This window comes from Dermacentor albipictus, chromosome 5, assembly GCF_038994185.2.
Source record: "Dermacentor albipictus isolate Rhodes 1998 colony chromosome 5, USDA_Dalb.pri_finalv2, whole genome shotgun sequence".
NCBI lineage: Eukaryota > Metazoa > Arthropoda > Arachnida > Ixodida > Ixodidae > Dermacentor > Dermacentor albipictus.
In genome coordinates this window covers 61432209-61449279 of record NC_091825.1, presented here as the reverse complement: position 1 = coordinate 61449279, position 17071 = coordinate 61432209, and the positions used below count along the sequence as shown (strand labels likewise).

Here is a 17071-nt window from a genome sequence, read left to right as displayed (position 1 = left end):
CGAATCCGGATGCGCTCGCAGAGGCCCCCAAATCCTATGCTCACATTACCAACTTCTACAAGGAGACGAGACGCGTTTACCCGCCTCCCCACCCCGACCTCGATCGAGTGCAAGCCACCTTGCTTCGCAGACTGCAGACTGATTCCATTCTCAGTCATTCTAGGCTATATTTAATCACTAAGGGGATTACGACCCCGTCTGTTCTATGTGCGACCATCGAGTGTTCGCCACTCGGGCACACATTCTCTGGGAATGCGTGGGTAACCCTGGCCCACAATCATTACTGCCAGCTCCCTCCGAGTAGGGTTGGAAGCAGCTGCTGACAAGATCAGACAAGAAAACGCAACTCGCACTCGTCTCGTGGGCCCAAGACGTCGCCCCCACCTGGGAGCCACACTAGGCCCTACCTGCCCTAACTTCCTACCCTACAGTGGCAAACAAAGTTGTTTCTTTCTCTCTCACCTCTGTAGCGTCTCTGGAGACCTCACAGGACACTACTACGTGCGCTCCTGACATTCGCTGAGGCTGTCGGCCTCGCCGGCCGCCTTTAGCTCCATTGCATTTCCGCGGCGTGCTGCTGTTTCTGGTGCACTTTCTCTCCCTCTACTTTCATTCCCTGCGGTTGAGGTGTCCTCTGCTGAGAGACAGTTAATGCGCTGCACTTTACCCCAACCTTTCCTCCTTCTCTCTCTCTCTCTCCGAGACTTCACGCGCAGGCAGCCGACGCATTGTCGACAATACTATGCCGCAATGACAACGGCTCGCACGCAGCTCGAGCGTTCATATCGACACGCGCGTTCAAAAGTTGCTCCGCACGGGACGCGTCTTTCTGACTCGGCACTTCCTCAAATATCGTCACCGATTCAGTCTGTGTTCGATGTTGTCACCGGTATTCGTGTAATCAGGTTGCATGCGCCACGCGCGAGTTCGGAATCACTGATGATTCATGCATAAATAATTGAGATGCGCGAATGTTACATTTTCTTGAATTGTAAGCATGGAACATCGAACCGAATATCGAATCCAAACGAAAAGAAAGTCTTGTTGCCTCCATATTTAAGCGAAGCTTTCTGTGTCTCCCTGATTCGTCCGTGAACGCCGAAAACGCACTGCAGGAAAGCCAACTTACACATCTCCATAGAACACTACAGTTTACATTCGCAGTACTGCACCAGCATCGACTGGCCGGCCGGTCAGTGTCTGATAAGGGCGCGAAGCGGTGAGCTCAGCAAGAGTAGCGCATGCGCACAAAGTACACTGAAAGCGCAAGTTCCGTCCGCTAGGCATGACACCACCCCTGTCGCGATTGACTGAGCTTCCCTGCTTATCGGAGACAGCAAGTGCGCGTGAACACGGGCTCGTTTTAAGATCCGGGAAAAGAAATCAAAGTCCCTTTCCTAAAGAAAGATGTTTGAACGCCACGCTACCCAGATGAACTGTATATATCTGCATTGCATTACTCGCGTCACACAATGCACTCCCGGCCGTCACCATGAGTAGGCCTCGCGTGCAGCGCACTGCCCTATGCGAACGGAAACGCGAGCCCGATCGTGCCCTTAAAGGGAAACTGAAGAGTCTGTCGAATTAAATAAGACGCTCATATACGGATGCGGGAACCTTATAAACCATGCAGGTAAAATTTGGGTTTTTTTTTTCAATTAGGAGCGACGTAATCGTCGGTTGAAATTTCGCTGTAGCTCCGCCCCCCGTTGAGTGAGCGAGTGGAGCGGAGACCGGAAACCGCGGTGTTGTGACGTCAACTCTACTGTTTCGTTCCTTCGCAGCGTCCGCAACCGTGCCTGACCGCGCTTTTTTCTGCGTGCGTGCCATCGTAATCTGCTTTGATCGACCCTGTATTCCTTTGTTGGTGCGTCTGTGTGTATGTAGAGTGGTAGTCGACGTGCGTGGTAGTCAACGTGAGTGGTAATCAACGTGAGTGGTAATCAACGTGAGTGGTAATCAACGTGAGTGGTAGTCAACGTGAGTGGTAGTCAACAAATAAAGGTCATTACACGTACTGCATGAACCGGGAAGATTTTCACGCGTTTAAACCGTCTTTGTAGATTGCCGACAGCTTTGGACAGCGCACAAATGCCGACGATCGCATCCCCGCTTACGTTCCACGAGGAAGCATGCAGGAACACAACACTATACAGTTGTTTGACCGGAAACGAGCTCACTAGATCGGTGAAAGACGGCGAGATCACTAGATTGCTTTGAAAAAAACATAATCACCAAAGAGCATTTCCAACACGAGGAGATCCCAAGACTTTGCTTTCGTTCGCGTCGAAAGCACTGCTCGCACCAGCATCGTTTGCTTCTTCGAGAGGCCGGCTCTTCTCAATCGGCTCGTACATGTAGGGAGTAATGCCGAACTCCTCAGAAAAACGCAGTCTCTCTAAATTTTCCATTACCGTCTCAGAAAAACAGCACCAAACTACCTGGCACCGCGCTTCATGTGTAGCGGCAGCGGTTGACGTCACGAGGCGCACCGACCAATCACAGGCGGAAACGAGACGCGCGAGCTGGGCGTGTCCGCTGCTGCACTTTTCGTCGAAATAAAATATATTTGCGCTTTCTTTCGCTCAATTTCGATACGATATTCGAATTCGGAGGGTTGAAAACCATTATGTACAGATGTTCACTCATTTTTTCTGGAAAACCTTTCAGCTTCCCTTTAAGGCCGATGCAATGTATCTGCAACGGCGTGAAGAAGTCACGTGGGAGACCCTTGTGTAGTCACGCTGCCTACTGGACTTGTGATCGTCAGCGTGTACGTCAGACCAAACACGTCTCGTTGTCACGCGGAAACGTTCGTGGCAGAAATGATCAAGACCTTAAAGTCACATAGTACGCCGTTCCTCGTGTGCGGTGACTAACGGCGATGTGGCGAAGGAACATGGCAAAAGGATCGAGAGTTTCATGCTAGATCGCTAGCTAAAATTATCGAGTTTTATGTGCCAAAACCACTTTCTGATTATGAGACACGCCGTAGTGGAGGACTCCGGAAATTTTGACCACCTGGGATTCTTTGACGTGCACCTAAATCTAAGTACACGGGTGTTTCCGCATTTCGCCCCCATCGAAATGCGGCCGCGGTGGCCGGGATTTGATACCGCGACCTCGTGCTCAGCAGCTCAACACCATAGCCACTGAGCAACCACGGCGGTTCCTAGATCCCTACTTGTTGAAACCGAAGATGCTACAGAGACCCACGACGCAATACCGTTCCTGTATTGATATCGCGTTTGCAAGCAGGCTGTGTCACGTTACAATGGCAGAACCTGTGACTACTACTACTACAGCATTCACAAAACAATCGTATGGAAGTGTAGAGTAGTCCGTGAAAGTGTGAGTATGTGCCTGTAATCAACAGTTACATGATCTAAAATAAAGTTTATGCAACTTAACAAAATGCGTCTTCATTCAACTTCAACGTTCAGAAAATACAATCCTAAACGAGCAATCAGATCACATCAGGTCGCTCAGTATTTCTTGGGTTCGTTGCATGGTCCTTGGCTTGGGACTTTGGTTCAGTTTGCATTGGGGGGGAAGCTTCACGCTCAACCATCCTTAAGAAAGGGGCTTTGATTTGTTTTAATATTTCTTCCCCCACGACCACAGCCTGAAAATTTGGATCCCAATGTGCCGTACAAGCATTTCCATTGACTCCTTCCTCTCTAAGACAAGCGTGGACTGGAATTGCCTTTCCGCATCAATCGCGCTCATCACCGATACAAACAACTTCGAAACCACTATGAAGAATGCCTTTACTTAATACACTTGGGCCTTTCTTTTTTTTCCGGACTTATTTTGTAACACATTCAAGATATTAAGGCATGCCAAAAAAATAAACAAACGAACAAGCAAACAAATAAATAGATGAACAAATAAATATTTAAATCAGGAATATTTACTTCGGTAAATATAGGTGCCATGCTTGCACTGACTAGTGAAAAAGGACAGCATATTATTACGGACAAGTAGCAAAAGTTTTAAACACACAATCACGAATTGTCAATTCAAAAGAGTGCACAAATAATCTCTCAAGATCTGTAGAGCCTGGTTTGAATGCAGGTTTTTCAGGAATGGACAGCTACTGTTTCACTAGCTTTTCAAAAACGCTAGATAGGTGGTTATGAAGAAATCTAAACATTTCAATAAAGCTGCTGTGGGAATTATGCGCTGTAGACACACGTAAAAGGACAAATTCCAGGAAAAACATGACAGGTTGTAGCGTGAGAATAAAATCTGCTACATAAATAGAGTGCGAGAAACGTTAACTTAGGCAAGCAAAAATCGCAGGTTTTCCTTTAGACTTCGGCCGCAAAACCAAGAACACTACTTACATTACCCATCTTATTTCTCAATTTCTTCAAGACCTTTAGTCTGTTTCACTTCTGATTATTATCGATACTTTGTATAGCAGACGACAAACAGTAACGTGTATTTAACAGCCGGTTATTGCGAAATATTTGGTTAGTTCTGGCATGCGGAAGTAACGAATAGTTAATTTTCGAATACCAATTACGAATAGTTTGAAGTTTATTCTGGCAAAATGCATGTATAGTGGTGTGTATCATATCGTGCAGAAGGAGGTCCCATAACCAAAATCTGTAGGAGGATCTTCTATAACATTTTACATGAAATGTAAAACTGCTAAACAGCAAAAAACAAGAAGAAAAGCAGTTACAATAAAATATTACCATTGACAATTAATAATGCAATAAATGAACAAGTAGAATCGTTCAGTGACTAAACAATTCTAGTAAATAAATAAATGGTCATTATTCAGCATAAAACGATGAAGGCCAGGTTATAACTAACGAGTCAAATTGCGTGATTGTTTACAAAGTTACAAATAAAATCATGAAGCAAACATTTCAATGATTACCTGAAAAAGCAGTTTTAATATTACGAGGCAAAGAGTTCTATAGTTTTATTAAAACAAAACCAACTCTTGCGGTACCGTAGTTAGCGCGGACTTTTGGAAGTGAAATGTTGTTGAGAGAAAAAACGCGAAATATTCGAATTCGTAAGTCTTTACATGTTAACAAATTTTAGGTGATGTTCTGTAACTGCTCGATATGCAAATGTGTAAACGTACAGCTCAGTAACACGTGATCGGCGATTATTCCTAGTAATAACAAGAATGGCTTGATTTTGGACATATTGTAAGAAAGAAGGATTGGAATGGTAGGTTTGGCCTAAGGAAGTTAGACAAAAATTTAGGTGGCTATGAATGAATGCGCAGTATAGAGTAATCAGAGTATGCATATCAAGATAAAGGGCACTACAGCGTAAAACTGTTCCAATCTGTTTTTATTCCATTTTCCTGACGTCAGACTTACGTAACCGCCAACGCAAAGCATCGGGCGGTGACCCGCAGCGTTGTCTCAACAGTCCAATCAAACGCTCTCCTCGTTTATAGGAGGTCACTATCGTTTGATCTCAAACAAATATAATTGCCTACATTGAGCGGTTTTTCTTATCTAATTGGCGGGTTAGAGGCGAGGAGCATGCTCAAGTGGTGGAGAGAGTTTCGATGTGCGGACGCAACGCAATGAAAATAGATAAGCTACTGAGGAAGCTGTTGCCGGTGTCTGCGATTGGTCCGCTTCCCCTTACTTAGCTGCGGTGGCTGGTCGAACACAATGGTGGTGGGCAACAGAAGTTTTAAAATGCCGCTAAAATGGATCCTCAGCAAAGAAGAGTTGGCAGGGTGATGTCGTATAGGTGCCCAAAGGGCTCGATATCGTTATACTGCCACGCAAAAAGGTTATTATACGTAAATAAATTCGTGCTCTCAGGCAAGTGCGAATAGCCAGTGCCTGAGCGATCAGCAGGCAGCCAACTTTCTATTCCTTTAAAAACGGGGCAGTATCCAGCTATTCAGAAAAAAATCAATTTTGTTCGGCATAATGGTGCATCTTTAACGCCTACACGTCACTTTGACGCGAGGAGTTCTCGCGGTTTCGTGAGGCCGCGTGACACGCAGGCGAAGCGGGCTCAGCCGGAAATGCTTTCACAAATAGCAGAGGCCTAATGGCGAAAACGCGCCTAATCATATATAATTATTTTTATTTTGCTCAGTCTATTCATGCGTAATGTGCACGTCATATCAGTTGGGCCGCTTTCGCAGTTTTTGTCACGTCGCGTGGCAGACAGGCGATGTGCTGGTGGCCTGAAAAGTTGTTGACCAGTCGTGGAGGGCTGATTGCAGAATTGGAATAGAAAAGTTTGGAATAGCTTTATCTTAGAGCGCCCAATATCTAGCTTTGCCTAGAATCCTAATCCCGTATGAAGTTTTTCTTTGTTCATGGATGTGTAACTTAAATTTCAGGTGAGTGAAGCTAGACACCAAGAAACCCACAGTGCATGGTTGGAGGGGTAAATGACATGCAAAGTATTAAATATTGGCAGAACTTGTGAGTAATTAGGGCGCCTAGAACTGAAGACTACGAACTTATTGTTGGAAATATTAACTAGAAGTTTATCTTTCGCCCACCGAGTAGATAGTAACACGACAGCGTTAAAGGCCACGTGTGGCAGAAAATCCGGTGCCGGCGTCCAGCGTCGAAGATCATTTCGGGAAAGAATATTGTCGAACCAGCCATACCCAGGACTTCAATGTGGCGTAAGGAAGCTACCGAGCTAATTGAATTTCTCGAGCTAAATAAGTGCAAAAATCGTAAAGTACGACTTGCACATGACCTACAGATAGGATAGCTTTGGATTGCAATTTGAATAGACGAGAAAACATAATTCTGTTAGGCGAAAACTCAAAGGAACTACTTTTCCAGCGTTTAATCATTCATACATAGATCGGCCACGGCATCCGCCATTTGCGCGCGCCGGGGGCCACGGAGCGGCAAGGCCGTTTACTTGCAGCACCTCTAATGGCGCTCGCCTCCGCAGCATCGCGGGCAACCCAAGAGGCCGCGTTTCTACCAGAAAGCCCGCCTTCGTGCATAGCGTCCATGACCAGCGTTTGCCGGTAAACGTTATTGTTATAGACGCTCCAGTTGCCGGAAAGCGTGAGAAGCAGTCAGGTATCTTTGAATGTTATCGCGTTCCACTCTTAAAGGCAAAGCTTAGGCGTCCTCCAGCGTTTTTCTGTAAGATCAGCATTAAGGGTCGTTACGAGTTTCTTTAAACAGTTACTCGAAGATAAAAGAGTGGTGTCATTGGCACATAGGATGCACTCTGTTGGTGAAGTTAGATATTTTGTTCATCGTTCATACTGTTAAAACCCTGAAAGCAAGGTGGAAGAAGGAGAAAATGAGCCAGGGCTGCAGACCATAAAGTGAGGGACTTGCCTGCTCCGCTGTCTTTTGTCTATAGCTTGAAAGTAGCTTAAAATTATTTTTTTCAATCCTTGTGCCACATTTTGGTGGAAGTGTGAGGTACATCTAGTGCAACACGGAGCACCGAAGCGGGCCTAGCCTGGTGGCTACCACCGACGAAAAGGACGCAACAACGGCGACCCCGACGGTGACCACCATGTGAACTGTCATATTGGCTCAGCCCCGCAACACTGGAACGTTTACGGGTACCGGCAACTTTGACGTCAGTATTGGCTCCGGAGGTACGAGCGTGTCAGCGAAAATAACAGGTGGCACCAGACCCTTTGCTAGCCAACATGATCTCCTACTTGAAAGCTACGGCAAGGGTCTCGTTTCAGACGCATGAAGAGGAGCTAACAAGTTGGGGGCAACGCAAGAAAATGTTCTACGGCCTTTTTGGGAGGACAGTTGGACGACAACAAGTCGCAAAGACACAACGGAATCCTTGTTCCTTGCCGCAAGGTGGACGAGCGAATGCCGGAAGAAAAGGTAAACCATGTACTGAAGGGCATAGCAGACGGCGCCTTTAGCCCTCTCGTGTACAGGAACTTCACCAGCGTCGACGACATCATAAGGGAATGCTGGCGTTTCGAAGAAGCTAAAGACCGTCGAATTGTGCATCAGTATACCCGTCTTCCAAATACAGCCGCTACATCATCGTGCGAAGATCATTCCGCGCCTCAGACAACCGCGTCCGAGAGCATTGTGCGTATCGTCGGCCGGGAGATAGAAAGCGCATCAGCCGATAGCTCCCAGACGTATGCCCCTAATTATTTTCGACCGAAGGTTTCCCTCATCCAGTCCGTCGTTCGCGAAGAGCTGGCAAGCCTTGGTATACTCTCCGCTTGCTCCGTCAACTGATCCGTAGCCTTTGCTACTGTCCTGGCTGCGCAGAACCGGTACTCCTCACGGCCCTTTCATACCCAGTAGAATGGCGAACACCAGATGACAGGCGTATTTGTTTCAGCTGCCGACGTGTTCGCCACATTTCCCGTCACTTCCGCAACACTTGGACGCCCTCATTACGATCTGCGTTCCAACCTTACCGCACGCCATCGGAAGAACCTATACGGAGCCACACCACTATGCTGAGGCCTCGCCACATGCAGGGCTGAGTCGTTCGCCTTCGCCATGACGCCCGCTGCCTCGCCCAGCTTCTATTCGCCGTTGTCCGTCGTCCATGTACCGACGTCCGTCAGAAAACTGGTGAGTGCAGCTTCGAGGGGTGACGCTGCTACATCGACTTGGACTGAAATTCCTCTGCTGACCCGGCCGACGGATAGAAATTTACTTCACGTATATGTCGATGGTGTCCCTGCAATGGCTTTTATTGATGTCGGCACGCCCATCTCCGTCATGAGTGACCATCTTCGTAGACACCTGACTAAAGTCCTCACGCCTTCTGCATCGTGAGTTGTGCGGGTCACCGACGGAAGAACGCTTGCCGTCATAGGAATGTGCGCTGCTCGTGTCAGTGGTCGCCAGTCGTCAGACCTCCGTTCTTTTCACTGTCCTTGAAGAATGTCCCCACAACGTTATTCTAGGTCTTTATTTTCTATCAGCGCATTAGTAATTGATTAACCCATGGTACTTGTTCACCTCGATTTACCCTGCTCTTCTGACACTCCAAAGGAAGTTCGCAGCAGATTTTCTTCCGGACACATCCGTTTTGTCCCTCACTCTAGGACGCGCGTCCTTCTTTCACACACCCCATTTGTGCCTGAGGGCGTTTACGTTGTCTCTACTCTTGCGGACGTGCCCTGGCCCATAGCCTCGCGCTTCCTCAGACTGTCGTCAATGTAACGAACGATTCTACGTGTCTTCCTCTTCCAAATTTCGGGCTGTGCAGTCACGTTGTGCCGCAAGACATAGCCTCAGACAAGCTGTCATCTTGCGAGGACTACCACCTATCTTCCTTGACTGCTGAAACGTCGTCTCACAGTGACTCTTCGCCATCTTCACCAGCTGTCTTATCCAACTTCCCAAGCATGATCTCTCCTGATTAGCGCCTCAGCACTACGACCAGTTACGTTCTTTGTTTGCCTCGTTCAGCGACATTTTTTTTTACTTGAATGGTCACCCTTTACGCCCGATCTCTATTGCATAACACAACACTGGTGACGCTCATCCGATTCACCGAGTGTCCTTCCAAGAGCTACGGGTGATTCAAACCGATGTAGAAAAGGTGCTTTCTCGAGGAATAATTGAGCCATCGTCAAGCCCGTGGGCGGCTCCGGTAGCCCTAGTTAAAAAGGACAATACCTAGCGTTTCTGGGTGGACAACCCGCACCGGAACAAGATAACTAGAAAAGATGTTCACCCTCTCCCACGCACTGATGACACCCTCCACTGCCTTCACGGTGCGGAATATTTTTCTTCCATCGACCTTCGTTCCGGCTACTGGCAGATTGCTGTAGACGACGTGGACCGTGAGAAGCCAGCCTTTGTACACCGGACGGCCTATACCAGATCAAAGTCATGCCTTTCGGCTGGTGTAATGCGCCAGCCACGTTAGAACACGTGATGGACGCACTTCTGCACAGATTCAAGTCGTCCATCTGTCTGTTACCTAGACGACGTCATCGTTCTCGCTCCTACGTTTGCCACACAGCTCCAGCACCTTTTATTATTTCTATCTGTATTTCGGAATGCCGTCGTCCACGTTAATTCGTCTAAGTGTCGCTTAGGTCTCCTCCAAATCACTACCTTTGGCCAGCTTGACTCCTCCGGTGTGCACCCAGACGAGACAAAGTTCGGCCTCTGCAAAATTTTCCCGTGCCGACAAGCGCCAAGGGTGCACGGAGCTTTGTGCCTCGGTGGTCATACTTCCACCGCTTCGTGCACAACTTTGCGGAAGTCTCACTGAGCTTCTCAAAGCCGATACTTCATTTTACTGAGGCCCAGAACAAGCAACCGCCTTCTTGAAGTTTATCGCTCTGTTGACATATCCACCTATTTTGGCGCAATTCGACCCATCTGCTCCTACTTAAGTCCGCACTGACGCCAGTCATCATGAAACCGGCGCCATTTTGTCTCAGCGTCAGCGAGGGCACCACCGTGTCATGGTATCCGCAGGTCGTTTGCTTTCTGCAGACGAATTGAACTATTCTATCACCGAGCGGGAGTTCCTTGCACATGTCTGGGCAGCCGCAAAATTTCTCCCTCACTTTTACGGTCGGCCATATACAGTCCCTACATACCACCACTCGCTGCGCCGGCTTTCTTTCTTAAAGGACCCGACAAGACCCCTCGGTCGCTGGGCGCTGCGACTTCAGGTATACCCGTACACCACGGCCAACAAATCCGGTAATTTACACCAAGATGCCGACTGGCTGTCACGCTATCCTGTCGACTCGCCGAATATTTTTGCGACCGACATTCCTGCTCCTGTTCTCTCACTATCTGCTTTCGCTGACCTAGCCACCGAGGAGCGCCACGACCCCTACATACGTATCGTCATGGACAAGCTCACACCTGCGATGTCCGACCCCTCCCTTCGAATGTTTCTCCTCGAGGACGGCACTCTTTATTGGCGCGCAGCATGTACCCTAGTGGTTCCGCACTGTTGTTCGTCATTGCTCGCAATCTGATTGCCACTATTCTCACTCAGTTGCACGATGTACCCACTGCTGGTTACCTTGGGGTATTTCGCACGTACGATCTTGTCCAGCACTCCTTTTTTTGGCCCGGTCTATACCGATCCGTCAGCCGCTACGTCGTTTCTTGAGAGTTATGTCAGTGCCGGAAAAAGCCACCTCTACTCCCTGCTGGTTGCCTTCAGCTTATCTACGTGCCTCCAGAACCGGTCTTTCGCGTTGGGCTAGACCTGTTTGAACTTTTCCTATATCTGCTTCTGGCAACAAGCGGATTGCTGTCGCTGCCTACCATGCAGCTCAGTATGCGATCCCCAAATCTCTTCCAACATCCTGCGCAACAGACGTTGCTGAGTTCCTTTTACACGACGTCATCCTTCATCACGGCTCTCCTCAGGTAAACTTCTTGACCGCGGCCGGTATTTCCTCCCCAGAGTGGTGGATGACCTACTCCGTTCCTACGCCACGAAACACAAGCTCACCACTGCCTGCCATCCGCAGGCTTACGGCCTTTCTGGGCATCTCAATTGCACTATCACAAACATGCTTTCAATGTATGTTTCCGATGACCACCATCACTGGGACAATGCTCTCCCCTTCGTCATATTCGCATACAATTCCTCGCGTCACGAGACAGCGGGTTACTCACAATTTTATCTATTGTACGGCCGCGGCCCCATATTACCTTTTGACTCCATCCTGTCCATCGCTCAAGCGTCTGCGTCGGAGTACGCCCGAGAAGTCATTGCCGAGCCGAACAGGCACGGCAAATTGCTGATCGTCGCCTTTCCATGTCCCAGAACAGGCAGGAGACCACATATGTGTGTCGCTACCATGACGCCAACTTCCTTCCCGGGACCTTGTCCTTCTATGGCCTCCGACCCGCCGCTTCGGCCTATCGGTAATGTTGATGTCGCGCTACGCCGGTCCTTACCGAATCCTCCGCCAGGTGACAGATGCATCAAACGAAATCTCTCCGGTCACGATTTCCGCTTGCCATGTCCAGCCTCCCCGTAACGTCGTCCATGTTGTCGGCGTTAAACGCTACCAGTCTTCGTCCACATATGACGCACTGGGATGGTGCTTCCACGTCAGAGGGACATATGTTACAACGCTCAAAGCCAGATGGAAAAAGGAGAGCACGTGCTTGGCCTGAAGGCGATGACGTGAGAAACTTGCCTGCTCGGCCTATCTTTTCTGTATACCTTGTAAATATACTTCCCCTTTTGTCTAATCATTGTGCCACAATATACAATAAAAATAAAAGCGGGCCAAGAATTAAGCCTTGTGGAACCCGAAGGTTAATTATTATTTTTTAGTTATAAGAAACGCCAGAAATGCATTCGCCGTAAGAAGCAAGCTTAGAGAATAGAATACCATGAGTAATTGCCTCGAAAGCTTTAGTGAAATGTAAAAAAAAAATTACCGACGATTACGTTACTCCCTAATGCGAAATTTGAGCGCAGCAAATAAGCTGTTTCACCTTTTCGATAGATTGAGGCAAAGAAATCGAGCAACACATGTATGCGCTATCACAGAATTTTTTTTATTTTTCACACGTATTCCTTTAACAAAGACTCCACTAACAGTTCTTGACAGTCATGAAGGAAGCTTTGTGGTCGGAGAAATAGACTGATATATGTTCGACTTGGTACACCAATGCTTGATTCTCAAAGACGAGATCTATACAAGTGCCTCGCGAGGTTGTCACAGCCGTGGGACGCGGTACGAGCGAGAGGAACGGGATGTTCTCCCGCATAAGTGTTAGGAAATTGCTGTTTGTCTTTATGTCAACATTAAAGTCCCCCACTACTAACATCGGTGTGGATCGATGGACGGTTAATGCGAGTTGCAGGAAGTGCACGACGTCTTTCGTGAGTGCGGTAGCGGACTCACGAAAGCGGTATCAGTCGGTCGCTGCTAGCGCTGGGGGGATGAAAGGGGGGCGGAGCTCGTTACGAGGCCGACGACAACGCGAAACCCAGGAACGGACGCCAAAGAGCCATTTGTGTAGCCAGCCCTCCTCCACAGTCTCTCCTCCTCCCTTCCATCATCCTCCCTCGCCCGGAGAGCCGACAGCGCGCATGCGCGGCGGCGGAGCAGATTCGTCGGCGAGCTGGTTACGAGGCCGACGACGACGCCGACGACGACGCAAAACCCAGGAACGGACGCCAAAGAGCTGCGCTCTAAAAACTTAACCAACGTAGTTGCCTTTGCCAATTTTGGTTTTGGATTTATCAGTTAAATAAGTAAGAGCAAGGTAACTGTGCGGATATTCGACTTGAACCTCCAATATCCGCCCATCCACAATAATGGACGCCTCCAACCCGTTGATGACATTTTATACGACTGACCAACATCGCTCGTCGCTGTCATACTGCTTTGTGTATTTGTTTCTGCAGGCACAAATTCGCCCTGTAAACAGTATAACACTTTTCAGTATTTGTTAAAAAATTTCACGAATGCAGGGATCTGGAACACAAATTGGGGAGACTTACGAAGGCAGGGACGTGAACTTTTCCGGAGACGTTACAGTTTCATTCCCTGGATTTCTACAAAATGTAAACTTTGTCTAACGCAGAGTTCTCTCGGCATTTATGGAAACGTTCTGAAAACGGCAGTATTCCACGTTTGCGCACTTGCTAAACGAAATGTCACAAAGGCTGTATTTGATCCACATGCGCTTAACTTAGCACATCACTTTGCGATATCATTGCCTCAAAGTTCTCTGAACTTAATCTTGGCGGCTTTTGTACTTACGCCGGGCCAGCTGGCTAAATTTTGCGCCGCCTCTCGTAACGCTCCGGAACACTTGCATACGTAATTTATTGCAAAAGCCACAATTAAACCGCACACTTTGAACTTTGCGTTCAAGTTACCAATAACATCCTTCCTAATTTCGTCAAATATAAACAAGGTGGTTTGTATTGTTAAACCAGAACACTGGGGAAACTAAGTAAAATTCTCGTATCACCCACGAGAAAAATTTTAAAAACGAGGGTTCAATCATAGTTTGCAGCACAATTATTCAAGCCAGAAGCACACAATTTTAACCATATAGTACATTTAGGATGCACCCTGCGTTCCCTGCGTTTGAAGTTTTCGTTTTTTTGCTGTCCCTTTATGACCAGGAGAAACATCGCGGATAACGCCAGCGCGACGCGTTCTGGAACGCCTGAATAAGTTACTTTCTTCAGAGGCTGTAAATACCCTACACAGATTAAGCATTTATTGCTCACCATTCACAAGTCTCATAGTTCATCAAGATATGAAAACTGTTTCTAGCATATTTCCCTGAGAAGACCGGAGAAAGAAACTTCATGCCTTGGACAACACATAACGGGTCTCACATAATTCAGAAATTTGCTGAAGACGAATATTCAGTTTCATTATCAAATCACGCAATTAATCAACAAAATTCAACCTTTTGGCACACGTCAATCTTAAAGTGCGCCTTATTTCTTCAAACAAAAATGAAATTTCTCCCGTTTTTAGCCCTCTGAGGCAAGCGGAGAAACTTTTGAAGTGTTTCATATAACGCTTACAAACGGGTCTGAAAGTAATGTTTAGCAACTTTCATTTGACCCCTGAATGGCACCCACACTTCAAAACTTGCTTGCACCTTGTCCCTATGACCGTAAGGTTTGACAACAGGCACATAACGTTTTCGAACGCTTCCAGTCGCATTAGCAGCTTCGCCGTGTAAAAAATCCCTTGCACTCGAGGTAGTGGAGCATCTGCACACGGGCACGGCAGACTTACCGGCTGCGTGGTCACCAGGCCCTGTTGCTCTCTCGACGTCCTCGTCCAGGCTTCGGGTGCGACGCGTCGAATGGAGATCGGATGCCCGCGATACCTGGGACTCGTGCCTCTCACCTTCCCCACGTACGTCGGAGACCTTGTGGCGCTCGTCGCTGCCACGTTGCCTTTGCGACTCGTCTCTGGACCCGGTTGTAGTTCGACTGCGAGAGAGCGGTACGTGGCAATGGGTGAGGGGAACGTACGGGACGGTTGTGAATTACAGCATGCTTTCTCTCTTCTTATCTCTGTCTGTTACCCCACTTCGAATCGATTCACCAACTCGTCGTGCTGGCAGCAACGACTTCGCCTCACTAGCTGATTGGCTAAAATGAGCGGATGTTGCCTGAGCACCAGAATTTAAGGAATGCTCTCTTGCGTAGATATCAAAGTTATTTGCCAGTCTTTCTCATTTTTTTTTCATGATAGGGCGCGCTACGCCAAAGGAAAGTTGAAACCCTTAACTAATGAAACTGCATCAGCGTATCATATGCACTGAGTTTGAAAGTTGAAAGTTTATTTAACGTAATGAACGTATACAATTGCGAAGTTCACACTTTTGGGACCCAACAAATTTATTGAAGGATCCCTACCGATTGTTATCGGTAGAAAACTCAAAGGAAGGAACTGAAGGAGACTGAAAAGGAAGGGCCCTCTTCGAGGTAATATGTATACATTTTGTGCCATCCAGGTATTAGTTTTCCAAAACGAGCCCGGACGAATACAATCCACTGCATTTTGTAGAACTTTTGATTACTAAATTTTTGACCACTTTTACAAAACAAATTGCGTTTGTATCACATTTTCCAGTATATGGCCGCAATATCTTCCTACTCAGCTTCATTTGTACACCAGGAAAATGTATCCTGCCCTTAAGCCAGTAACTTTGACATCATTGCTCAAATCTTTGTCGTCACCCCGGATAAAAAAATACGATTTCTTCAGCCGATCATGCCCCAATGTTCACAAAATGCACACTTCCACTGTAAGCTACGTGGCATCTTTCTCGAGTAAATTCACTTGCTAAGACTAGGATAAACCTCCTACTACATACTTCAGCGCGTCATGCGCATCTTACAACAGGAAACAGCTAGAGACACTACACAACCCCTCCCTACCCGCTAGGCTTACTTATTTTCGTTAAAGGCAAATATTTATTCGTCATTATATCGTATACCTCGGAGACCGGCCGCCTTTCGTCGAAGATCGCGCCGGAGAAAGTGCTACGCTTTCGCCCAGACGACTTGTGGCTGCGGTCGCTCCAGCCTTCCCGGTCGCCTCTCTTCCGCTCGGAGGCGCGTGCCCGAGATCGGATCCTCTAGAAACGCTGCGGTCGTCGTGTCGGCTTCTTGTGGTGTGTCGCGTTTCGTCCGTTTCATCCCGGAGAGATGTCCGGCTCCTGGACTTCGGCATGGCGAGCGTGGCCGAGTCGTTGGCCAAGGAGCGTCGAGGACGTGGCCTGCACGGAAGACTACCCGGTCGGACGTCGATTGGATGTGCGCCGTCTGCTTCGACTGGTGCCCCCGGTTTGTCGTCTCGAAACAGCTGCGCTGGTCGCGAAATCAGAGCTCGTATTCTGCTGCATGCAAAAAGTAAATGGTGAGAACGTGGATAAGAAAATGGAACGTTGCTCTTCGATCATCGATGCTCGGCGGCAATACCCATTAAATAATCCTAATTGGAAAGTTACTAATAGCGCCTACTCTCACCTCTTGTCTGGGACGTGTACAATTCGTCGGCGCTAAATACTCGCGCCCTCAGAACTCGAGTTTCTTGAGACGTCGCTAGCTAGCCGAGGACAACCTGACGCAAAAGCACTCGAACAGGATGGCCGAGAAGCGTGCGCACCTGACAGGTGCACGCGTGCAGCTCGTGGCCCGCTTCTTCTTCTGCGAACGTGACGTGATGCCGGCTTTTTTCCTAAATTCCAAGCCCTGGTGACCACCATCGTCTGGTGAGCAGGGCCTGACTATCGGCTCCGGTCCAGGGCATTTTGGACTAGAGGACGCCGCCCACCTCGAACGATTTCACCGTCAGTTCATTTCAATAAATAAAGTTCATGCCTCGTCCTCTTCTTCAGGCTTTTTTTTTTTTCATTTTTCCTTCTTCGGGCGTGTCCTTGCGAGTTTGTAGCTATTGTCGTTGTCGTTGTTGAATTAAACTGAATATATATAAAGACAGAATTATAGTCACCCTATAATGATCGCGGACGGCTACTCCATTTCGGAAAATATTAACAATAGGTTGTAATACAGAATGCTGAAAAGGTACGGAATACTTGTATGAGTATTCCTTCAGGTTTTTCCTCTGGTTTTAAATCGGGCCGAAAAATTT

The 17071-nt window shown here is 47.9% G+C and overlaps 1 protein-coding gene across 5 annotated transcripts in view; it reads right to left on the bottom strand.

Annotated features, from left to right (window-relative positions):
• LOC139060456 (protein IWS1 homolog) overlaps window positions 1-16612 on the bottom strand; it is an 84099-nt gene extending 67487 nt beyond the window's left edge. For 4 of the 5 annotated variants that reach the window (XM_070539590.1, XM_070539588.1, XM_070539591.1 and 1 more), the window contains exons 1-3: window positions 16447-16612; window positions 15915-16316; window positions 14702-14901 (exon numbers count right to left, since the gene is read on the bottom strand). In XM_070539590.1, the coding sequence (XP_070395691.1) occupies window positions 14702-14901; window positions 15915-16150 (436 nt within the window). In that variant the 5' untranslated portion in view covers window positions 16151-16316; window positions 16447-16612. The remainder of the gene's footprint in view (window positions 1-14701; window positions 14902-15914; window positions 16317-16446) is intronic. The other variant, XM_070539592.1, reaches the window with a different exon arrangement.
• Between the last annotated feature and the right edge of the window lie 459 nt (window positions 16613-17071).